This window comes from Eptatretus burgeri, chromosome 7, assembly GCF_056783735.1.
Source record: "Eptatretus burgeri isolate ZD-2024b chromosome 7, Ebu_testis_v1, whole genome shotgun sequence".
In the NCBI taxonomy this organism is placed as follows: Eukaryota; Metazoa; Chordata; class Myxini; order Myxiniformes; family Myxinidae; genus Eptatretus; species Eptatretus burgeri.
In genome coordinates this window covers 96918406-96944456 of record NC_140967.1, presented here as the reverse complement: position 1 = coordinate 96944456, position 26051 = coordinate 96918406, and the positions used below count along the sequence as shown (strand labels likewise).

At 43.3% G+C, this 26051-nt stretch overlaps 1 protein-coding gene across 1 annotated transcript in view; it reads left to right on the top strand.

Moving 5' to 3' along the window:
• ADSS2 (adenylosuccinate synthase 2) overlaps positions 1 to 25773 on the top strand; it is a 65275-nt gene extending 39502 nt beyond the window's left edge. Inside the window, exons 9-13 of the mRNA XM_085889715.1 lie at positions 10016 to 10170; positions 10874 to 10998; positions 16801 to 16898; positions 23177 to 23326; positions 24724 to 25773. Coding sequence (XP_085745841.1) covers positions 10016 to 10170; positions 10874 to 10998; positions 16801 to 16898; positions 23177 to 23326; positions 24724 to 24776 — 581 coding nt within the window. The 3' untranslated portion in view covers positions 24777 to 25773. The remainder of the gene's footprint in view (positions 1 to 10015; positions 10171 to 10873; positions 10999 to 16800; positions 16899 to 23176; positions 23327 to 24723) is intronic.
• The last annotated feature ends 278 nt before the right edge of the window (positions 25774 to 26051 follow it).

Sequence of the window (26051 nt, the reverse complement as noted above, 5' to 3'; positions counted from 1 at the left end):
GTATGATCTTCTAAAGAACTGAATATACTGGCATTCCTTTTTCGACACGTTCAGTTGAAAGTAAAGCTGATGTGCTTGTGGAGTGTCATTTGTAAAAAGGCTGTAGAATATGAGATCCCTTTCAAAGAACTTCAATGCAGGATGAGACCATTAGTCCCATCAAGCCTGCGCAATGATTGCCAACCTATGGTTGTTTGGCTGCGCTATATCCTTTGTAAATGCTGAACCTCAAGCAAGGAAGCACCAAGTACCATTTCTGAAGTCTTTAGTATGATTTGGCCGAGGTTCGGTTTGAACTGCCGACCTCCCAGACTCGGAGCGAACGTTTTAACCATTACGGCTGGTTAGCGTTTTATCGCTTGAAGTCTGCATTGTACAAGTAGGAGGCACAGCTATTTGCGTCTGTTTTGTGTAGGATCCAATTACTCTAGATATTGTTGAAAATAGTTATGGAAACAGTATTTAAAAGTAATTATAAAATGCAATGAATGCGAGTGCTATCCCTTCAGTGTTTGTGCATCAACTGCATTGAAGTGCAGTCCCTTAAACGTTTGCACTACGATTCGTTGTCGCCCAAACAAGCAGACTACCGCATCAGCATAAAGCTGATGAAAGTACAAGCAGTTGCACTATACACGGTCATAGTTGTTGTGGTCGCCGCAGTTATAGTATCGAGGAGTGGCTTCAAGGAGCAGAAGGGATCGAAGTTCGGGAGGAGGTGAGATTAAGAATTAAGGTGGTGGGTTTAGAAATTATTTGGTGTGTTTTTAGGGAGGAGGAGGTGGTGGGTTTAAATAAAAGAGGTTGGTTGAAAGGGAAGAGGTGCATTTAAAGATTCAGTGGTGCAACGGTTACAGCGTCCGCTCCGTGTGTGGGAGGTCGGCGGTTCAAACTGACTTTAAAAATGTTACGTGCTGCTTCCTTGTTTCACACTCCGCATTTTAATAGGATAGAGCACTGACAAAGAACAACAAGGTAGGCAACCATTACACAGGCTTGATGAGCGTAATGGCCACCTGCATTGACGTCCTTGAAAGAGAACTTGTGTTATTAAAGGGAGGCGAGGAAAGAACTCCATGTAGAGTATACTGGGAAGTAACAGCAAAATTCCCCCCAAGTTTGCATGCACAATAAATAGATATCAAGGTTTTATACTCCATGTAATGCAAAGGGCTCAAACAAAACTAGGAGGGCACTCGGTCGAGCCCACACCTATGCCGCGTAATGCCTGGTCCACGAGAATGTATCGGGCCCAATACATTTTTGAAATATCATGCCATACAGTACTATATTGTTTTTGGCCCTGTCTCTCAATGGTGAAGAATCAATTTAAAAATATAAATAATTATCGTCTCCAGATCCGGATTTGGATCTTCACCAAAATCTAATCAGTTTGTCCTTATTACACACACTGAACCTGTCCACAAAATTTAATCCAGATCCGTCCTCAACTTTTTGAGATATCCTGTGCACAGACAGACAGAAAGGGGGTGAAAACATAACCTCCTTCACCTTCGGTGGTGGAGGTAATAATAATAATAATAGGGTATTCTACAAATTTATATCCTGCGGTAATATATAACGCCCGATGATGCGTTCACCTTCTTGTCCCCAATTAGTCTTTCTCTAATGGTTTGTGCATCACTTGTTTTCACCATCCTGTTGTTATTTGTTTCTTGTTATTGAGATTTTATCTCGGTGTTTCTTCACTGATGGTTTCAATGCCGTTTGTAAGCTTCACAGCTGTTTACATTCTTCGGTCTTTTGTTAATTGTACCCATAAAGACATTTGTGTGTGTCTGTAGTGGTGAGATTTGTTATTTTGGGAAACTGTTGATGGATATGTCCTCCGAATTTTCCGGAGGTGAAATTGACTGTTTGTCAAGATGGTATTTTGGGGAATCTAATAGATCCATTGTGCTAGCGTTCGGGAAGCAATCGGTCGTTTTTCTCCTCGTGAAGCTAAAAAAAAAAAAAATATATATATATATATATATATATATATTTGCAGGGTTTTATGAGACAAGTTTCTATATCAGGTGGTGGGAGTAAAATTTCACATTTAAAAAAAAAAAGTAATTTTTTTGAATTCAACTCTTTTTAGACTTTGCATTATATTAGGTGAAAACATGTTAATTTTGTTGCTAGTTAAACCACCCTGAAAACTTGTGGCTGTTTTTGCTTGAATTTGATCTCCTCCGACAATCCCCGTTTCTGATGGTTTCTAATACAAGTGTCATGTTAATTGTATTTGAACACACAGCCTGCTTTTGGAACAGAGACCGAGAAATGTATCAAAGGACTGGTGGATACACCTGTCAAGGACGGGTGATGGCATGGAATAGGATGGGAGAGCCAAAGAATAACACCACCCACCAAACAGTCCCATGACTGTGGAGCTTGAAGTGTCACCCGCAAACAGGAATGTCGCTTGGCTTGGCATACACTTTGGAAAAAGTTTGCTTCCGATTTGGCCGAATGGAATAAGAGGAGCTGCAAGTAATTTTGGATGTCAGAAGCAGAATTATAAAACGATGTTAATTATGCCGATGAGGTTTGGTGACTGCGCAAAGATAGGAAAAAAGGGCAGCCACCAACTGTACTTTTATTTATTTTCCCCATGCTTTTTGAAAAAAAAAATCAGTGGGATATTGTAACTTTGTGTCTGTCATGCTAGCTCTGAAGCGGTTAGGCAGAAATTCACAAAACTTGATAGTTATGATCACCACATGGCAAGAATGTGCGAGAGCAGTATCATTTTTGACCCCCGCTCCCTGGGGCGAGGGTCAAAAGGTGAAATGGCAAAAAAGCAAAAAAAAAAAAAATGCAATTGCGGGCACTTTTTGAAACATTTTTTTTGATGACACTTTGTACATGTACAGTCAACACTGAGGGATCGCATGAAATCTGTAACGATTTTGATTTTTTGGATTTTACCCCGAGTTCATGCCCCAGGGGTGGGGACGAAGGGTCACAGTGGTCCAAACGGGGAAACATTTTTAAACTCAAAATTTTATGTCGGGTCATTCCTGGTGGAACTTTGTACCATCTTTCAACTTTGCTTTAGGTGGGAAGCGTGGAGGTTTGTGATGGCGTGCCACCAATTGAGCTCCCGTATAGATTTACGAACCCTTTTGGGATCGACATGAGATGGTCACAAAACGTTTTTTTTATTTTTTTATCTTTAATGCAAAGAGGTAGATAAATAGGGGAAGACAACAAAAAAACATCGATTGTCAGATATTTCGATAAACATTTTAATCGGAAGCACTCTGCGCTATCATTGCCGCATGTGGGGTAAGCGGTGACCGAGAGTTGCTCGTTGTGTGAATTCAGAATTACAGGTTTAAATATCAGAGAATTTGGTGGCAAAATGGTATTTGTGCGGCTTATGTGTGTAACATAGGGGGGAAAGGTTTGTGGATTTGTTTTTTGTTTTTCCTGCTTCCTGAAGGATCCTGCGATCAGTTTGGCCTGGATACGTCCCATTATATTGGAGACTTTAATTGCAAAGAAACACGTCGGTGATTGCCACGAGCGACATGTTGACGTTCCGGCAATCATTGGCTACCGCTGAGGAATAGCCCAACAGATTGTATGTGTACCCAACAACATTCAACACAGGTGGTAAATTCATTCCCAAACTTTGGAAGGAAAATGCTGTTGAACACACAATCGCCAATGAGGTCACCGATCCGACCACCTTGCCTGGAATGGCTTGCTAAAAAGGATGGCACCCTGAGGTGGCTGTCTTTCCCATATTATTTTATTAATCAGGCATTGTATTTGACATGAATGATCAAATGCAGTCCCTTTGTTTTGCATCGTGTCATATATGCCAATAGGAATTTAAATGGCAACTGTTGTACTATTAAGGCATCCTTGCACCAGTATGTATAAATTTCATCTCTGTAGGTAATGGTACGTACCATTAAATCCCCGATAAATTGTCGCCCAGTACGTGCTACGGCACGCACTATTCAACCTCGTAGTTGGGCGGCGGCAGTATGGCTCGGCTCTTTGCTGTGTAGACGACGGTGTGTAAAAGTGGTGTAAATTTTCCGATGGTAATTGCAAAGCGACCGCTCGCTCGTTCTTGTGAAAGGATCTTGGCGATAGTTATTAGCACTGCGAAGGTTCTCGCACACTTTCGGCTCGTGAACCGTTCGTTACTTGCTCTCCATCTGACTACGGTATGGGTATTTGTTAATTTATAGTAACAAATCTCGATCGGGATAATGACATTTATAAACTCGAATGACACTCAGTCGTGTGCATACCTCCCTCCACCACACTGAACAGTTTACGTTTTGGAACCCATTGATGGGCCGGATCTGCTGACCTGAACGGAAATCAAATTCACTTGTTCTCGTCATCGAATCGTCTCATCCACCAAGTTTTGTCATCCAGCCACAACTTCTTTGAGATATCGTGCTATATATCGTTTTGGACCAATTTCTCAATGTTGAAGAATCACTTAAATTTTTTGTTTTTTAATCCCCGTATTCAGACATTCACCAAAATGAAATCAAATCTTCCTTGTTATAACCCAACCTGTACACCAACTTTCATCTTTTATTTATTTATTACTTACGAAATCTTTAGATTTCGTAAGTATATTGGTGACTTCTGTCCTCTGTTTGTGTGTTTGTTTGTAGGCACGATAACTCGAGAACGGAAGAAGCTACCAATGTCAAATTACACCACGTGATTCAGGAGGGTGATGGCTAGCGCTGATTAGATTTTGGTCAAAATCGGTCAAAGGTCAAGGTCACAGTGAGGTCAAACATAATTCTGTAAATTCATGTGGAGAAATGGAGTATTTTTGCTTCGCTCGACGTTACGAGTTCGTTTTAACTTCGATTTTAATTTTGTGTTCGGTTTTTGCGATCGCTTAGGACGCTTAAAACTCGGTTGTCGAAATTCTGGTAAAATCGGATGTTTTGGAGACGTTTTAAGATTGTATAAAAAAAAATTCACTCGACGCGTCACAGGTCGTCACGTGATGCAGTGCGCTCGAACAGACACGTCGTTGAGTCACGTAAAGGTTTTCTGTGTGCGCGCTGACAGTGTTTTCGATAAAGATGGTGTTTAAAAGTCATTTTTTTTATCCCAATAAAGGTTATCGTCGCATGCCTGACTCGCTAAGCCGTCGGATTATGTAAAGATTGTTGGTGGATGGCCGAATATTACGGTTTTGTGACTTTGATAAAATAATATAAAATAATTGCGTGGAGAAATGGAGATTTTAGCTTCAGTCGACGTTACGATTTTTGATGGTTTGGTATAGAATCATCGTAGAAACTTCTGGTTTGCGTCGCTACCTTCTCGAGAGACAGCTTTTATTATACAAGGTCAAAGGTTAAGTTGACAATTTCGTAAGTACCAGTCTATGACTGCTTGTTTTGTTTTTGTTTGCACTGTCGAGGCTCGTTTGAGCATGAACACACAGAACGTGCAACAAGGGAAGCAGGAGACAAGAGGGGTGGGAGAGGGAAGGACAAAACTGTATGGAACAGAGACGAGGTGATCTGTGGAAGGGAGAGGGATGGGACAGGGTACATGGGGTATACAAGATGGACATTGCAGGGACTTTCAGGAAGGAAAGCAGGGAATTTGAAGGAGGTGGGCTTGGGTGTATTATCGGGGGTAGAAAAGATCGAGGATTTGGATGATAGGTGGTGGTGAACAGCTGTTTTGAACGCCTGGAGGGAAGAGTGGGATTGAAGAGTGTGTGGGAGTTTAATCTGAAGGTGGGAAAAAGAGGAATGAAAGAGTGAAGGTGAGCAGTGATTCGTAATTTTGGTAGTTTTACCACAAGTGGTTGCTGGCAGACCTTGAGTGCCCTACGGAAGTGGGGGGGGACTTATCTCAGACAGAGCAGAGGGAGGGGGTGGACATATCTCAGAGCACAGAGGGGGGGGCAACATATCTCAGACAGAGCATGGGGGGTGGGTGAGGCCAGAGAGAAGACAGAAAGACCACTGACCTGCTTGTGGTGAGGGGCACCAGCCCACAGGGGACAGCAGTACTCCATCAGGCTGCGGATGAGAGCTCAGGTGTTCCAAGGAAGGACTTTGCACGACAGAGGATGCCAAGACTGACTTTGGAGGCCAGCTTGAAAATGTGGCTTTCACAGGAAAGATCATGGCAGATTGTGAGACCCTGAAGCTTGAATGAAAGGACTTCGAGAGGATTGTTGAGAAAGTAGATTGGGCGGTGGCTGGGGGGGGGGGGGATTCCAGACGGTCCTTTCGGAGAGACATAGTGAGAGTGTGAGATTTGTCAGGATTGAAAGACATGTTCCACGTGTTGGACCAGTTTGTGATTTTATCCAGATCTGCAGTGAGTGAAGAGGCTGTTGCTTGCCGGTCTGAGGGATGACAGATGGTACGGCAGAGGATGGAGTCATCAGCAAAGAGATAAAGAGGATTTTCCAGAGAGTCGGAGAGATCATTGATGAGATACAGAGGAAACCGTCCACAATTTTTTGAGATATCCTGTTCACAGGCGAGACAGACAAATAGACGTGGATGAAAACATAACCTCCGTCCACCCTAGGTGGCGGAGGTAACGAGCATTTTGAAGGCTTATACTCATGGCGACCATTGGGAGAGAATTGTTAAGCTGGTTGCACCATATGCCTTCACCCTCTCAAATATACCATGTGAGGTGGAGTCATATTTGCTCCCCAACCATGAGGTTGTTAATTTTTTCCTGAATCATTTAAAATGTGTCTTCTTCTCTTGGTTCTGGGACGTATTGAAAAGTGGAAGAAATTATTTTGAATCTTCTCAATGTGTTCGGCCTTGAAAAACGTTGCCATCTTTGGTATGGCAGACTTGACCAGTGTGGGAATCTAACCGCCGACCTTCCACATTCAGAGAAGATGCTCTCACCATGATGACACTGAGTCCTTTGTGGTCTTCTTCTTCATGTGCAGCACAAAGCTGTGGGGTAGCATCATTGGCTGAGGGTGTGGCTCTGTTGCTGATGCAGTGCCCCTATTACCAGTGTACTGGTGCTCATTTCGCCAACCTCAGAAGGATGACAGGCTGAGTCAACCCCCTGGTATTAATTCAGTGGCCAACGGGGCTCGAACTCAGGACCTAAGGATCCCAAGCACCACCCTAACCGCTAAGCAACACCAGCCTGCTCTATGATTGATCTAACACCATGGCAAGCACCTCAGGATAATAATTCATGGATCAGACTTGTTCTGAAACTTCCAGATATGCACTTAGGGTTGTTTCTGCATTGAAACAAAAATAATAAAAAAAATTTTAAAAAACGTTGTTGATGACTGATTAAAGTGTGTTTTGTAGTTTATATGAAGTTGATGGCAAGTAAACAATATATTTATCAACTGGTCGTTGAGAAAGAGTGTTTGATTGATGTTTTCACCGACCGGTGTGGGAAAAAGGTGCGGCTGATGTTTTCGAGTATCCGCCTTCCTTTTGCTCGGACAATGGCCTGCTGTTGGAAACATCAGCCACACCTCAATTTCCATGGCAGGAAGCATACATACATACATATGATGTGCTCCTTGATAACACCCGTTTTTTTATCTTGTGAAACAGAATCAAAGAGCGGCACCAGCCGTCACAGAGGCAGGTATTCTGTCCATGTCTTCAGAGCAGCGCCATTACCTTTATGCTTCTTCTGATGCAGAAAATGTGATTTTAAATGTTTCTCTCGAGGGGAAGTCACACTTGATGGGTGGCACATTAGTTGTCAGTTTGGTGAGTAAGATGGAGCCAGGGCTTTCTTGTAAATCAGACTGTCAGTGTATTCATCTGGCTTTTGGCATAATGGTTAGAGCATCCGCTCCGAATTTGGGAGGTCGGCGGTTTGATTCTGACGCCGGTCAAGTCTTAAAGATTTTTAAAATGGTACCTTCTCCTTCCTTTCTCGACTCTCAGCATTTAGAGGATAGAGCATAGCCAACCCCATTGGGTTGGCACACCATTAGGGGAAGGGGGTGAGGGGGGGGTGGTGGAGGAGGGGGTAGATTTCTCAATTCCCTCACTGACTTCGGAGAGAGTACCCCAGGAAACTGCCTCACCTCCCCCCAAGGTTAGCTGCTCTGTTTATCTGAAGCTGAGTCTGGCATTGTCTCGTGTCATCGACTAGCCTCAGACTACAAAACTACAATCCAACAATTAAGGGAGGCCAAACAATGCATAGAGGGTTGAACGGTCCCCACGACAGTGGCATTCCTTTGCTATTTGATTGTCAAGGAACCCACCAGGGATCTGTAATCCCACACTTATTCAAGAAAGTTACCTTTTGAACTTCGACACGCTTTATTTGTCAGTATTGTGCTATTTCTCTCATTTGGGTTGCAAATCTCAGAATTTATCCCGTCTTGCGGGAATTTGGTCAGTTTTGTGGGAAAAGTGCAGTTTTATTGATGCACGGCCTTCTGCATGCACGATGATGGGCACCTGTTCATTCTCAGATTGGCTTGGTGACCTGCGCCACTGAAGGTGGGCGGAGGTTACGTTTTCACCCCTGTCTGTCTGATTGTCTGTCTGTGAGCAGGATATCTCAAAAAGTTGTGGATGGATTCGGACGAAATTTGGAGGGCAGGTCGGGTGTGTGACGAGGACGAATTGTTTCGATTTTGGTGTAGATCCAAATGCGGATCGGAGAATTAAAAAAAAAATGTTAAATGTGATTCTTCACCATTGAGAGATGTGGCCAAAAACGATATCCGGTATAGTACGGTGTAACCTGAATTATGATAAAATCTGGATGGAATCAAAAAGTTGTGGATGAGTTGGTTAGGTGAGGAGTACAAGACAATTCGATGTTGGTTTGGTCCGGATCCATATCTGTCCAGCCTGGAGGTGGGATACAAAACGTAAACTGTTCAACCGGACGGAGCTATGCGCTCTACCGAGTGCCGTTCTAGTTCGTTTGTGTTTTATGTGTTTCTTTAACACAAATAGGTTTTCCGTCTGTCTGTATGTTTGTTTGTTTGTTTGTTTGTTTGTAATGGACAGCTCTGGATGCCAGAGGAGTCAACCGATTTTGCTGATACTTGACAGGTAGGTTCATACCAGGATCTAGTTGTATGCTTTTGAGCACCGTTGCTATGGACGCCACCGTTGCCTAGCAACAGGACTTTGAAATTTTTGAAAAATCCCCCAAAAATTGTTTTTTCGAAAATCAAAAATCGGCTTCCGCACTTTTATGCGCACTATAATGAACCTTTTTGTCAAAAATTTTCAGCCCGATCCGTCAAAAACTGTATGACTAGTATGCAATTATGTAGCGACCACCCATGTCGCCTACCGGCTTGTCTGTCTGTGTACAGGATATCTCAAAAAGTTGTGGACAGGTTGGGTGACAAGGACGTACTGATTAGATTTTGGTGCAGATCCAGATTCTGATCCGACGACCATAATTTTTTAAGTGATTCTTCATCATTTTGAGATATCATGCTACATATTGGTTTTGCCCTATTTCTCAATGGTGAAGAATCACTTAAAAATTAGCAGATCCGGATCCGGATCTTCACCAAAATTGAATCAATTCTTCTTCGTCACACAACCAACGTGCCTACCAAGTTTCATCTGAATCCGTCCACAACTTTTTGAGATATCGTTCTATGTATAGTTTTTGGCCCGATCACTCAAAGTTGTGGACAGATTCGGATGAAACTTGGTGGGCACGTTGGGAGTTTGACAAGGACGAACTGATTAGATTTAGGTGAAGATCTGGATCCGGATTCGACTACTAGAATTTTTAAAGTGATTCTTCACCATTGAGAGATAGGGCCAAAAACGATATTGTCCTGTATAGCATATTTCAAAAATGTATTAGACCCGATATGTTCTCGTGGATCAGGCATTACGTGGCGGAGGTATGCGCTCTACCGAGTGCCTTTCTAGTTTTTCTTTGTGTTAGTTTATGAACAGCTTGTGATTCCCCCCCCCCCCCTTTGTCCTTTTGGATTGGGCATCAGAAGGCTGGAGTTTATTTTAACTATCTCGTGATGACCCTCTAGGCACTTATCCTTTTGTGACATCCTCCAACTGCACGGTGGGAGGTGTGCTCACGGGGTTGGGCATTCCGGCCCAGAATGTGGGCGAAGTGTATGGCGTGGTCAAAGCCTACACTACGCGCGTTGGGGTCGGAGCATTCCCCACGGAGCAGTTAAATGTGAGTGTTGCCATACTTGCCATACTCATAAACACCTTTGTGTGGTTAATTCTCATCAAAATAATCATTGCTTTTACTTGTTTATTTTGCTCTTTTCATCACAATGAAGTTGCATAAGAATGACCAAAAAAGCAGCTCGTTCGTTTATTTTCATATGCAGCCTAATGCTGCTGGTTGCATCATTGCTGGGAGCCCTGGATGCTAGAAAAGGAAGATGTAACTTGTTCAATGTGCCAGCGATAGCTTGCCGACTCTTTATGAAGGACACCGTGGGATCTTTAACACCCACAAACTGATGGTGGCATACGGGATGCCCAGCTTAACGTCCATCCAAGGGATGGTACACACATTGATGAATCTCACCCTGCTGTGAAACACCGGAATGCCAGTTAATAGCTGAGTTGTGGTTAAAATTCCGGCGAGATAGCTTCAAGGTGAGTGTGCATACCTCCAGCCCATCCTGCCAGCCCAAAAGAGAGATTAAATAATGTTGGCCTCCCTTATGAGGATCAGTAGGGGGAAAATAAAAAATCCAAAATGAGATGTCAACTACTTTGTGCACTGTTACTCTTTACATAGCTTTTGGTATTTGTTTATTGTCGAATGACATTGATCATTCCTGGCAATTTTGGCAGTGGTTCTGTACGATCCTGGCAATCTATTCTGAAATGTTTCTCGTTTTGATAAACATCTGCGCGTACAGGAAACTGGAGAGCTGCTGCAGACACGTGGCCACGAGTTTGGAGTGACGACGGGACGCAAGCGACGCTGTGGCTGGCTTGACCTTGTCCTGCTGCGTTACGCACACATGATCAATGGCTTTACTGCGTAAGTTTGTGTGTAACTCCATGCTGATGACACATGGTATTATTTGGGTGAAGATACCTCCTATAGCCGTAACAACCCCCCCCCCCCCCACTCCTTGCATCAGAATTAAAGTTGACCTAGTGGCAACCTCTGATTCTGATTTAATTGATGCATCACCATGCAGGAGTAATTTAATCTTGCCCTTTCATTGTTTATTTTATTTTTGTCCAAAAACAGCACGGTGCAGTACCTTGCATATATTTGTTAATTAATAGGAAAGTCGATTCGCTAGTTTTCATCAAATCATATAATCTGATTCTAATGTACCAGACTGTTACAGAGTGTCGGTGCTGCCCGAAGCAGTTTCTTGGCACAGCCACAAGGGTTATGCTGGGTGGTTTGCCATTGCCTTCCCAGAAATTGTGTGTGTGTGTGTGTGTGTGTGTGTGTGTGTGTGTGTGTGTGTGTGTGTGTGTGTGTGTGTGTGTGTGTGTGTGTGTGTGTGTTTGTGTGTGTGTGTGTGTGTGTATATGTGTATATGTGTATATATATATATATATATATATATATATATATATATATATATATATATATATATATATATATACATACGTTGGAATGTTTGCAGCTCAGGATTTATGTTGGTGATCGGGTGCATACTGAACGGTAAAGAATAATTTGCTTATTGAAGCCTAACGTTTCGAGAACAAGTTGGTTTTCTTCCTCAGAGGCGTCAAGAGGGGTGTTGTGGTGACACCGTGTTAAGTTCTGCTGGGGTCGGTCCTGCGTTGTGGATTAGTCCAAGTCCTTGCCAATCACAGTATGCCTGAAGCCCAGTGTTGGCTTAACGGTTCAGGTGGCTGGCTTAATATTTTTGGGTCTTGAGTGCAAGCCCCTTTTCACCGTTGAATTAACACCAGGCAGGATGATTGAGACTGTCATCCTTCTGAGATTGGCGAAATGAGTACCAGCTTGCTGGTAACAGGGGGCATTGCATCAGCAGCACAGCCGTGCCCTCAGCCAACGACGCTACCCCACAGCCCTGTGCTGCATACGGAAGAAGAAGACCACTTTTAACGCTTCTGCGGAAGAGAACCAGCTTGATCTTGAAACGTCGGGCTTTAATAAAGAATTTATTATTTACTGCTCAGTGTGCTACCCTTTAACAATATCATGGAGGGATGGCATGGGGAGAAAATGTCCGCTCCATTAACTGTACACAAAACGATGCACTGAAAAGCTACTACATTGGCCTGTAAAAGCCATATCTTTTATTTCAGGAGCACTTGCATCACGATCAAGACTGATAAAGATGCCAGTATAGATCGCTAAACCGCCAAATTGTACTTCGTCATTCTTCAGCCAGGCCCGCATAATATCGATATCGTACGATATATCGTTTTTGGCCTCATACTCTTCAATGGGATAGAAATAGGACTCGCAAGTTCAACGAATGATATTGCGAGCCTCGCGTCGTCTCTACCTGTGCTCGCTGAAGGGAAATGGTGTCGCCGTCAAAGACCTGATTCTGATATACACCATGTGCTGTGCATTCGACCTCTGTTGAAGTTTTCCGCTTCTGTATGGAGCTCGAGCCTGACCGCGAAGCAGTCACAAAGCATCGAGCGGGTACAGCAAGGAGCCCTTCACTTTTCCTGAGACGTCCCATTTTGCTGATCTTCTCTGTGCCGATAACCTCCCCTCGTTCGCGGAAAGAAGAATCACAATTCTAACTCGCTTTGGAAAGTCCCTCATGGTGTCTCGTCGTCATCAAGACGTACTCTCATCCAATTGCCAACACATCACCGGTCTTCATCTTGGGTTTAGATTTGATTTTGGTGACGAACTGATTACATTTCGGTGAAGATCCGAATCCGATTACTCGAATTTTTAACGTAAATTCTTCACCATTGAGAGATTGGGCCAAAAATGATACATAACAGGATATCTCAAAAAGTTGTGGATGAATTCGGATGAAACTTGGTGGACGCATTTGGTGTGTGACAAGGAAGAAGTGGTTCGATTTTGGTGAAGATCCGAATCCAGATCTCAATATGAGAATTATTTTATCTTTAAAGTGATTCTTCACCATTGAGAGATAGTGCCAAAACGATATCGTACTGCATAGCATGGTTTTTCAAAAATGTATTGGGCCCGATATGTTCTTGTGGATCAGGCATTACGTGGCGGAGGTATGCGCTCTACCGAGTGCCCTTCTAGTTGTTGCTGTGCTCACTACTTGCCTGTCTTTTGGGATCTCTAAATTATTGTAGTACTCCTTGCCTGTTCGTAAGCCTTGGTTTGTGTAAATATTAATGATTTATCCCTAATAATTTGTGTGAACATGATTACTTCTTTTTTTTTTTTTTTTAGATCCTCGTGGAGGATCTCTAAGTCTTACTCACGTTGTTGTTCTTGTGGACTTTTTTGTTTCACAGCCTACAGTTTTCATCGAAACTTCCTGAAACTTGGCATATATTTGTAAAGATTCCCTGCGCAGACAGTAACCATCTCCGATTTTGAAAAATCCTCCCAGAAAAAAAAGTTATGACGTCAAAATATCTCCGCTAATGGAAATCGCACAAAAAATTATCTCCGAAACTAGGCAAGCTTTTTGAATTCTGTTTGCGGGAATCACAGGGGCATTAGCAGAGATGAATTACCGCACATATTATACATCACTATGACGTCATATCAATTTTTATGATGTCATTCCTATTTTTTGACATTCTTTGTTTCACAACTCAGAGTTTTCATCGAATCTTCGTGAAACTTGCCATGTATATGCAGAAAGCCCACGCGCAGGCAGTAACCATCTCCGATTTTGGAAATTCTTCCCAGAAAAAAAGTTGACGTCATAATATCGCCGCGAATGGAAATCGCCTATACCATTATCTCCGAAACTAGGCAAGCTGTTTGAATTTTGTTTGCGGCAATCAAGCCGGGCATTAGCACAGATAATTTATCGCAAACCTGATGCATCACAATGACGTCATATTCGTTTTTATGACGTCATCATTAAGAGGACGAGGATCTTAGCTCATTCGAGCTTGTTTGAAAAGACAAGTGGTATGTTTTTACATAGTAATTGTCCGTCTTTCTCTCTCCCTTTCTCTCTTCTCCTTGCACAGTTTTATTTTTTATTGATGCATGTTAATTATGCATGGTGTTGGCCTAATGGTTAGGGTGGTGGGTTTGGGATCCAAGGATCCTGAGTTCAAATCCCACTCGGCTGTTGAATTAATACCAGGTGGGGTTGACTCTGCCCGTCATCCTTCCAAGGTCGGCAAAATGAGTGCCAGCATGTGTGTCGGAGTGGCGACCCGTCCAGTATTGTATCCAACAGCCAAGGAGACTGCTTAGGCAGCACCAACGCTCTGCACAGAGTATGGTCCCGATGGATGTTAATTGACTGTGCTGTACTGTCAACATTTCTTTGTTTGAATTGCCATTGTTCTTTTTTTTTGATGTTCCGATTATGCTTCTGTGTTAGCAATTAGACAGTACTCCTTTTAATAGTATTAATTTAGTTTGCATGTAATGATTTCAATTGTGTTTAAATAAAAAAAAAACTTGTCAAGTGTATTTTATATTAATATCATATCATTATATGTTTTCTTTTTTCTACATTGTAAACTTAACTTTAAGTCTTTGGACTTTTTGTCATATCTTTGTATTGATTGATCTCTCAATGGTGAAGAAACATTATAACAAATGATTTTTTTTACAAAAAAATCTCGTCTCAGGATCCGGATCATGATCAAAATCTCATGAATTGTCACACACCCAACCTGTCCACCAAATTTTGTCCGAATCTGTCCGCAACTTTTTGAGATATGCTGCTCACAGACAAACAGGAGTGAAAGTGTGTGTGTGTGTGTGTGTGTGTGTGTGTGTGTGTGTGTGTGTGTGTGTGTGTGTGTGTGTGTGTGTGTGTGTGTGTGTGTGCGCCTCGTGTACCTTTAGTAACAGAGGTAACTAGAAGGGCGCTCGGAAGAGCGCATACCTGGTCCACGTAATGCCTGATCCACAAGAACATATCGGGCCCAACAGATTTTTGAAATGTCATGCTATATAATCATTTTTGGCCTTATCTCTCAATGGTAAAGGATCCCTTTAAAAATTAGATAATTCTCACCAAAATTGAATCAATTTGTCGTGGTCACACACCCATCGTGTCCACCAAATTTCTTCCGAATCCGTCCACAACTTTTTGAGAGATCGTGAAGTATATTAGTTTAGCCCTGTCTCAATAGTGAAGAATCACTGAAAAAAACTTATTGGATCCGAATTCGGATTGTCACCAAAATTTAATCAATTCTTCCTTGTCACACACCCAACGTGTCCACCAAGTTTCTTCTGAATTAGTCTTCAACTTTTTGAGATATCGTGATGTATATAATTTTTCGTTCTTTCTCTCGCTGGTGAAGAATCACTTTCAAAAATGTAGTAGTTGGATCCGGATCCGGATCTTCACTAAAATCGAATTGGTTCATCCTTGTCGCACACCCAAGTCAATCATCCTAGCATGATACTTGCAAAATCCAAATGAAAAATCGCTCCTAGAGTGACAACTTGGCAAAATAGCACAAAGTATAACGGCACTCGGTAGAGCGCATACTTCTGCCAGGTGGAACAGTTCACGTTTTGTATCCCACTGATGGGCTGGATCCGAACCAAAATCCAATCCGAAACTTCAATGTGGGACCATCGCAGGGTCGGTGACATTAGTGTTTGAAAATTTCAGAGTGATCGGTTGAGCGGTTTGGACTGGAGGCGAACGGACAGACAAACAAACACACACACACACACACACAAATGAACGGAGGCGATCAACATACTTGTCAAGCTCCTTCAGTTTCAGTGGCGGAGGTAACAATCTCTGCTGTAAGGTCTGCCGTGGATTGCAAGGTAGTTGTGGTATGTGTAAGTTACGAAGGAAAAGGGCCCAGAATAAACAGAACTGTTAAGCCAGCACATGTAGTTGTTGAGCTCGGCTACTTAAGCCTCCTTACCTCCATCAGGCTGGAACGGATGGCACTTGGTGGAGCACGTACCTCTGCCAGGCTGAACAGTTTACATTTCGTATCCCACTGACGGGCCGAACCTGAACCAAAAGCTAATCTGTTTGTTCTTGTCACCTACCAAAATCATCCACCTAGTTTTGTCATAATCCGTCCACAACGTGTGCGGTGCGTTGCTTCGTTTCTATGGGGCTTTTGAATGTTTTTCGTTTTGCTTTTTACTCGTTTTCTTTGTGCAATCACTGATGGAGGTTTGAGGACAACATATTTCGTCAATGGCCTAACTTGGCTGAAATCCTGGTTCCACTCAGTTACATTTCTCCATCGAGATGAATGTCGCTGTGATATGTCCATGTGAGTTCAAACTGTGTTTGTAACACAATGAGATGCAGATGTTTGATTCCCTGATGCTTCTTGTACTTCAGATGGTCCTGTTCTATTTAGATTTCGTTTGGACTGAGCCGTCAGTTCTCATGTCTAATCTTATTTCCGATTGTAGTTTGACCTTTTGTCTGTGATCATAAAGTAAATAAAGAGAACCGGTTAACCTTAATATTTGGGGCAGTTGATCGGATCAATTTGTCAATGTATGCTCGTAACTGAGTACAGTACTGAACTCTCCTCATTGTGTGCTTGCCTCTTGGTTGCCCACTGTTAAGAATCCGATTGTCTAGGTGTGCATATAAAGTGTAAGCTTTCCCACATTCCTGATGAATTGAAATATCTTGTGTAGAATACGTTGTAACATTTTTGACGGGTCCTTTATAACATTCCCCCCCCCCCCTCCACATCCACACAGGCTTGCGTTGACGAAGATGGACATTCTCGATGTCCTGGATGAAATCAAAGTCGGCGTCTCCTACAAGATGGATGACAAACCTATGCCTTATTTCCCAGGTAAGACACTCTTGCTTATATATTTGTGTGTTTGGTACATAATCCGTTTTCTGGATGTCGGTGTTTGCTTTTTGCTTTTGCCATGCAGAGGGGTACTGAACTCGTGAGTCGAAAACGGTGTAAAAGTAATTATATTATGATTATTGTTTGATGCATGTCCAACGTGTTTGTTTGGTGAATAATGATGATTTTATTTTGAGCCAATGTCTGCTGTGAGTTTTTGTCCTTTGTAAATTGATCAATGTCAACACACGTGTGTTTGGACTTCATCTTCTTCTTTTTTTTTTCTTTTGGATGCAACACAAGGCTGCGAGTCGCATCATTGGCTGAGGGCATGGCTGTGCCACTGAAGAAACACCCTCTGTAGGTTAAGGTTGAAGTTTTGTAATTTGTTCACGGTGACTGTGACAACTCGCCTACTCTTTGTGAAGGACACTGTGTGATCTTTAACGTCCATCAGTGAATGTTGGCAAACGGGACGCCCACTTTGACGTCCATCCGAGGGACGGCACACACTTTGATGAATCACCGAGTCTGCAAGATACCCGTCTGGCCGTTTATCACTGGCTCAGATGGGCGTGTGCACACCTCTCAGCTATCCTGCCATCCCGGACTTTCTCTCCTGCATGCGTGTCAGGTCAGGTATGGGAGCATGTGCAGGAGCAGCGCGTCGCTGCATCCACTTTCCACCGGTACTCTAGGGGCCTCTGTCTGGCCACCCCCCAGGCAGATGCCTGGCCCGTCCCCATCTCCTCGAGATGCCGATCAACCTGCTGGAACTACGAGGCATATGGTCGTCCCGTTGGCCACCCTCGCTGAGAGAATCTCGTGAGCAGGATCAGTGTCAGGAAAACAAGCTACATGTCCATACAGCCACGGCTGACGCTCACAGACTATACAGGCAACACATTTCATCCGAGTCTCTCAGCATCCATTCATTGGACACAAAGTCTGAACAGCGATAGCCAAGGATAAGTCTGATTCTCTGAAGAGACCTGGTACAGAAGGAGTTGAGTTTCCATCTAATATCCTTGGTCAGAGTCCAAGTCTCACATCCGTCGACAAGATTGGAAGCACCAAGGACTTGGACTCGGACTTTCATCCTCCTGTGTCGGTGCCGTGCCACACCCCATGATCCAGTGACTCCATGATTCTCCAGGCCCGACCCAGATATCTGTTGGCCTCTGGCTCATAACATGCGGAGACACGGATATCACTGCCAAGGTAAGTGAATCTCTCTGTGACCTCAACATCCTCACCACAAACAGATACAGACAAGGTAGCAGCATCCAAGATGTCATTGAAGCCCTGGATCTTAGTTTTGATACAGGAAACCCATAATACCAGCACGTCGACGGCCCCCATAAGGATATCCAGTGTCTCCGCAAAGTTGACTGCATCATCTGCGAAATCAAGGTCAGAGATCTTGACATTCCCAAACGATGCACCGCAGCTTGATGTGTCCGACATCCTCCCTAGAATCCAGTCCATACAAGCAATGAAAAGTGTGGGGGCCAGTACACACCCCTGAAGAATTCTGGTAACAACTGGAAACAAGAAAGAGCAATCAGAGATTGCAGACTCTCACCAGGACTTGTTTTGTGTGGTGTTTGTGTACTGGTGTTATTTAATTAACGAGTAAAATAGACATAAAATGTTTTAGCAATTGTGCTGTACGGAGTTAAAGGGCTAGCCCATATTTATGTACAACTAAAATGGCCGCCAGTCTACCAGTCGGCTATCTTTGATCAGATCACAAAATAAAGTGAGGTGTATGTGTATGCCATCATGTACTGTGCTTGTGCCAAGTTTGAAGAAAATTGGACCATGCATGTCTGACAAATGGTTGGGGACACCTTTATGTAAGAAAATGGCCGCCAGTCAGCCATCTTGGATCTGATCCAGAAAAAAAAAAACATGACGTGCATGTGTAAGCCATCATTCATTATCGGTGTGCCAACTTTTAACAGGATCCGTAAATGCATGTCCGAGAAACGGTTGAGGACTTGTTCAACATTGCATTTTTTTGACAACTAAAATGGCCGCCAATCGGCTATCTTTGATCGTATCGCGAAATAAAATGATTTGCATATGTATATAATACCATCATGTGTTGTCTTGCCAAGTTTGAATAAAATCGGTCCATACATGTCAGAGATATGGTTGGGGACGCACACACGGACATGAAAATCGAGACGAAATCCATAAGCCCCCGTTTTGGACTAAGTCCAACCGGGGATAATAATAGACATAACTAGAACTGCCACTTTATAACTGCTGGTAGTGATGACCGGGTACCAAGATGTCCCACTTTGATGCAACCCCGCTTTGATCGGATACCTGACCTTGACCCATGACGTTTATTACTATTCAATTTAATTTAGAATGGGATTAAAATTAATTCAATTCAAATCAAATGAAAGACCAAATAGGTGCAGTCCTGCATTGGAGTAATCAGAAGGAACCTGAACAAGTAAAAAGCAAAGATTAAGTCATCAGGAGGAACCTGGATAGGATTTTGGTTTCAGCTGCTGTTCCTCTACCCTCAAACCCATCCAGGTGCAGCAAAGTGAGCCTTGTACAAAAAAAACCAACAAAGAACCCACATTCAAAATATTAAATAATTCTGGCTGCCAGGCCATTTGTCCGAATCGGTTGAATTTGAAAACGTATATTGCCCATCACGAGTATGTCATAATTGTGAGGTTTCATGTCGATCGATGAAGCAGTTTAAGAGAAATTATTTTTTATTTTTTAGGATTTTCGTTCAATCCAATATGTCTTCCAGGCCATGTGACCTATTGATTATTCGTGAACACCCTGGTATCCCTAAGGCTTGGGGAATGTGTGTGTGTGAAGTTTCCCCTCGATCTGTCTCGCTTTTTTGGAGAGGAGGATTTTTAAAGGTTTTTTGGGACAATCCAATATGGCTGCCAAACGATGTGACCTGTGACGTCAAAGGGTGGGAACGTTTTGTTCCTCATGGATAGGTACCTGTAAAGTTTCGCCTCGACCTATTCCGCTGTTTCGGAGAAGATTTTTGAAGGTTTTAAAATATATATATATATATATATATATATATATACACACACACACATGTGGTTGCCAAACCACATGACCGATGACATCATCAAATATTTTAATTTTATTTTTTGCTGTCGACCAATTTATCCCGAGATGACCCTCAAATATTTTCATACTGATCCGATGTAGCGTTCTACGTATGCAATTATGACATCATAACGAAGGCACCTATGCCATCAGGAAAAAATTTACACTTTTTCCCCATGCAGAGTACTTGCCATGTGCCAAGTTTCAAATTTTTCCATGGTGCGGTTTCGGAGATAGATGTCCAAAGTTTTTCTGTTTTTCCAACATGGCTGATACACCATGTGACCTATGGCATCATAATTATCATTACGACATTCTACATGAGTCGTCACCGATGGTGAAAATTTAATGTCAATCCGACAAGCAGTTGCAGAGAAAAACACACTCATGTTCTGTGTGGACAAACAAACAAATGGACACAAATGCAATAGCCTTTCCTCAATAGGGTGGTGGTGGTGGTCGTATGGCAGTTTAGCTGCCGGGGTAGCTATCATTTCTTGGGGCACGACTGTGTCGCTGATGCAGTGCCCCTCTACCAGTACACAGACTGGAACTGGTACTCATTTTACCGACCTCAGAAGGATGATGGGCTGAGTCAACCCCCTGGTCTATTAATTCAGCAGCCGACAGGGCTTGAACTCAGGACCCTAGGATCCCAAGCCGCCACCCTAACCACTGAGCCAACACCAGGCTCTCCTCAATAGGGTAATAAGTCAGAGATGGTACCACCATACCTCACAGCACTCCCAGTACCAGAGTATAGTTCGGACATCAGATTGATCAGTTTTGGTGGCATCCCACAAAGACCAAGAATCCTCCAGAGTGCATCCCGATTCACTGAATCAAACACTTTGCGGAAATTAACATAGGCTGCAAGCAGCCCCTGCGGAAACTCTCGTCTGCTATCGGTGAGAACCTGAAGAGCAAGGATACGGTCAATTGTTGACCTCTTTGGTGTAAAACCCGACTGCTCTGGGCGCTGGTGCTCCTGGTGATCACCCTTCCCTTTCCAGAGAGGGACAACAAGGCCCCTCTTACAGTCACTTGGGATGATGCCTATGCTTCAATCAGAGCACAGAACTCCATGCGATGATGCGAATACAGCATTTCCACCAGCCTTAAGAAGTTCAGCATGGATGTCACAGATCCCTGGAACTTTACTTCCTTTCAACTGGTTCACCGCAGCCCGTTTCCACAAATGAAGGTGATTCACAGTTGATTGGAGGGTCAGCAATAGACGTACTAACACCCCTGACGTCCAACTCAACAGCTGGTGGGTCAGCCTGGTACAGCTGCTCAAAGTAACTGGCCACAGGTGATGCTCAATCCCTTCACAGATTCCTCACACATAGGCCTCCTTGTCCACCCTCAGCACACGTACAGTTTTACACCTCAACTCCCTCAACATCTCAGCTCTGCCATTAAGCCTGGCCCTGAAATTCTGGTCAATGTTATCTCATGTTTCTTGAGACAAAGTTCTTCGCCTGATGGTGGGTTCCAAGATATCCACTGGCAACATCAAGGATGGTTGTCTTGAAGGCACTCCATAACTCTTCAGGATTCCACAAAACACCCAGACCACCCAAATTCCCACTCGGCCTGTTCACAAACTCCTCAGCTACGCTCTCGTCCTTGAGCTTGCCAACATCCAGCCTCGGCTGGGATGGTACCATTCTCCTGGATTTAAGATGCAACTTCAGAGTTACCACAACAAGCCTGTGGTCGGTATTGAGGAACTGAGCACTCTGGTAGACCCTGCAATTCTGGATAATCCTCCAGCGACCATTAATGAGCACATGGTCAATCACCTTTGCTACACCACAAGCGTTGGAATGCCAAGTCTTGCGATGAGGCTGTGGGTGCTGAAACCATGAATCAGCTGCTCTAAGAGCATGACGTCTTGCAAAGTCAAGAAACTTCGTGCTATTATATTCTGGTTCACAGTTCCAGACCCATGGGGACCAACACATGTCTCATGGCCATCCCTATCAGTGCCAGTCGATGCATTGAAATTCCCCAAGACTAGAAGTGTATCTCACCTGGGGCACTGATCAACCACAGACTCGAGCGCGGCGTAGAATGCGTCCTTCACGGTGAGTTCACTCGCCTCAGTTGGAGCATATACAGAGACCAGGGAAATGACACCAAAGGAGTGACGAATCGTCAGTCTCGTACGCTTGTTGACAGGTGTTACCATCATGGGAGTCGACTTATTGGACACAGCTACAACAACTTATTGGGCATGGTAACCATCAGAGCAACCAGACCAGTAGTCTGTGTACTCACCCACCATGATCTCACCAATATCCAGTTTCTGAACCTCAGAGTGCTACAATACCAATGTTGAAACTGGAGCTCAGCTAAGATGCAGGTGATCACCCTCTCTTTTTTGGGATAGGATATTCAGGCACACACACCCAAAGGAACCCTCAGGTTAACCTGAGGAGACCGCCGTCTAGTGGACGACACCTTAGCACCACCCCAACACACACCTCTGCAACCTGACCCAGGAAGGTTACCCCATGCTTTTCCTCCTTTCATCAAAGAATGAGGGTCCCAAAGGCTTTGCCGCAATCCCGTCATCAGGTGAGGTGTCCTGCGAATGGCAGCTGCACAGGAGGTACTCCCACTCCGTGGGGTTTCTGTTGTCTTTGTGTTATTATGTCTTTTGTGGAATGACATGTTTTACGGTTGCTGAAGTGCAAATCCTGCCACCACCATCCTAGAATAAAGTAACCCAACTGAAGGAGGATGTTCGCAGGCACAGTTGTGCACCAGATATGGATGGCCGTTGGCGTTTGCTCACGCGTAACCCTTGCTCTTATAAAAAATAAATAAGTCTCGTCTTATCGCATCCAGAAAATTAACTACGTTTGGATATGTACCATACGCAAGGGCAAAGATTGGGGATGTTGGAAGAACAAGAGTTGTGCGTTGTCTTCAAATGAAGTTTAATTCTCAAAGGAGCAAGTTGTGCAACCTTGTTCATGCTGTGGTCGGGTACAGATGCATTTGCTTAGCAAACCCTCCTTCCTGGTTTGGAACATGTTGCTTGTGTCTTGTTGCATTATATTATTATTATTATTATCATCTTTATGTTTGCTAAATTTGTTTGTTTAGTTATTTATTTTATTCTCTCTCCTTTGCCCTTTTCTTCCGATACCCAGCGAACATGGACATTCTCAACAAAGTACAAGTGGATTACGTTACCCTTCCCGGTTGGAAGACAAACATTGACAAATTGCGTTCTTTTGATGAACTTCCTGTCAATGCTCAGAACTACATTTTGTTCATTGAAAAACATCTGCGTATTCCTAGTGAGTCGCGTCATTTTTATGACATGTTGAGTATTTTAAAAAGTTTTTTTTTTCTTTGTCTGCATACCATTTTGAGCACATGCGTACACACTCTTACATTATGCACACCTTGCGTTTAACATCTTCATGCAAGTATTTTAATTAAGCACCCCCCTCCCCCCACACCAGTTTTGTTTTGTTTTTTTGCTTCTTTTCATATTTAAATGTTGGATAATTTTTGGCATTTTAGGAAAATGCTTACTTTGAGTACATGAGATGCACATCATAAACTTTGTTCTATGTGAGCATAACGGGACGAAGTTTTAGGTTTTATTTATTTAATCTAATCGTCAACACTTTTCTCCTTTGACGGAGAGGCTGCAGAGAGATTTTGTAGTGGTTGGGGCACAAATTTAATTTAATAATCATGGGGGGCCGGGGAGGGAGGGATGGGGTGCACAAATTTAATAATCGTGGAACAAAGAGCTGTGGTGTAATTTATTGGGGCACAGGAGAAAAATATGTTGATATTTGCCATCACCATGATGGATGACTCCTGGATAGATGTTCGAATCCCCCCCCCCCCTCCACCCCACCCCATACCCAACCCTCCCAGGGGTCCTGGGGTCAGTCAAAGCAGTGAGTATGTTGTTCCAAATTTATTCTAAAGACAGTTCTTTGTGCAATCTTTTTTTTTTCTCGGATAAATGAGGTTTAATTTTCTCACCCTGTTCCAAACGGCAAAATTTTATCGGTCAGTACCCTCAGGACATCCGACACATCACTCCTGTTGGCTGTTGGCAAAGTCTTGCCCGCACCTCCTCAATGACGATTGTATTCATCAGGACACGCAGTATGGTAGTGCACTGTGTTGCGTTGATACTCTAGGTGGGAAAATTGCCTCAAAATGTATCGACATTGTTGCTGCTCACCAGATATGCTTACGATAGATTTCCACCTGTTGGGCAAGCTAAAAGGTTCGCTTTGTGGAATCGGTTATTCACCACTATCTGTCCTTGGAAGTGCTGTCGGCTTTAATATCCGTTCGGAAATAACTATCCAGTACGACATTGCCTGGAGTGCAAAGGTGGAAAGTGCACAAAAGACTAGGTATGAACTCTCAGATACCCCTTGCCCTCTCGGTCTCCCTGCAGTTCTACCAGGCCAAATGTGTTTACTGAGAACCCTTAACTCTCTAAACTGTTGTGTTCACCTGTACCCATTGTTCCTCTTCTCTCATCTGTGAAGTTGCCTCCATATGTCTAATTGTGTTCTTTCCTTCAGTTCATCAGTGTTGCAGCCCATAATTGTCTGTCTTTTTCAGCCCATAATTATTTCAACCCACGCATTGTTTTTTTTTTATCAAATTGTCTGTCTGTCTTTTTCCAATAAATAACCGCCAGTTATCTTTCTTTCAGTCAAGTGGGTGGGAGTCGGTAAGGATCGGGAATCGATGATTCGCCTCTTCTAGCCTGGAACCATCACCACAAGAAGCGTCACTCGAAGATGAGCCAATCACACGCACCAGGGAGGGAATAAATGGAAGGTTTCTCTTTTTTTTTTAAAGGCCATATTCTTGGACTGTGCCACGGATGTCGGCCCTCTGCTGCTTTCATTCGGCCCGTCCGTCATCGCATGGCCTTAATCCGCAGAGTTTGTGCATGCCATATTTGTATTGTTGCCACCATTTGAGCAGTGCCATAACCTGCTGAAAGGAAGCACTTGACATTTGGCTTCATTCAACGACAAAATTGTTTATTTTTATTTTTTGTAATTTTATTTTTGCTTTGATCGATGATATTTACCTCGGCTGGTGATTGGGTTAATTTTATAGTTGCTTGACCTGACAGTTACAAATGTAACCAGTTATTTAACACTGGTGATGGTTGAGGATATCTTTGGGTCTGTGTTCGAATTGTATCGACGGCAAAAGTGGTTCGAGATCGCTAACACCGTCTTAATTGTGCTGGATTAGTACGGTGGTTTCTAAAGCAAAAAGCACATATTGCCAAACCACTAAGTTTTAAATACAGGAGTTGATGAGAGGGTAATGACTGAGGGTTAACACGTTTCAATGTGCACACTCGGTGCCGCATGCTTTGTAAAAGCTCTGAGAATGTAAAATAATTTTTGTTTACCGTGGAATGTTCACATCGTGTGGAGAACTTGCAAGGAAAGAGAGGTGTGTTTTGTTTTTTTTGAAGCTTTGCACTTCCTGTTTTCTGTGCCACAATGTCGTTAGTGGCTGAGTAATGAAGAGTGATCCTCATGCTGCTAATTTGCTCCACACCGATACGTTTAGCAAACTGTGCACTCGGTCTTGGTGCGCGTACGTCACGGGTGACTCGCTGACTTTTAAAAAAAAAAATGGTTTCATTGCTGCATATTGTCGGGTTATTTTAAGTCACTTGCATGGATGTGTTGAGGTGGCTGTTTAATACTGCAATAAATTTGTTTTTAAAAATATATCTAATTTAAGAAATGGTTGTTCTTTCAAAATGTAATGGGGGTGATAATCATGAAAGTTGCACCTTTTTTGCCAGATAGGTTTTGGTGTTCCCCAACTTTGCCACGTAAGATATCCGCTCGATGGACGACTTATTCTCCATCTCTTCCCTTCCTGTTATAAGGGGTGAAGTCCAACGGTACCAAGCTTCTACCTTGCCTTGACCACAAAACTCCTCCACTCCCCCCTGTCTTCAGCCAACTCTCTCCACTCTCCAACCACCCCCACCTTATTGATATC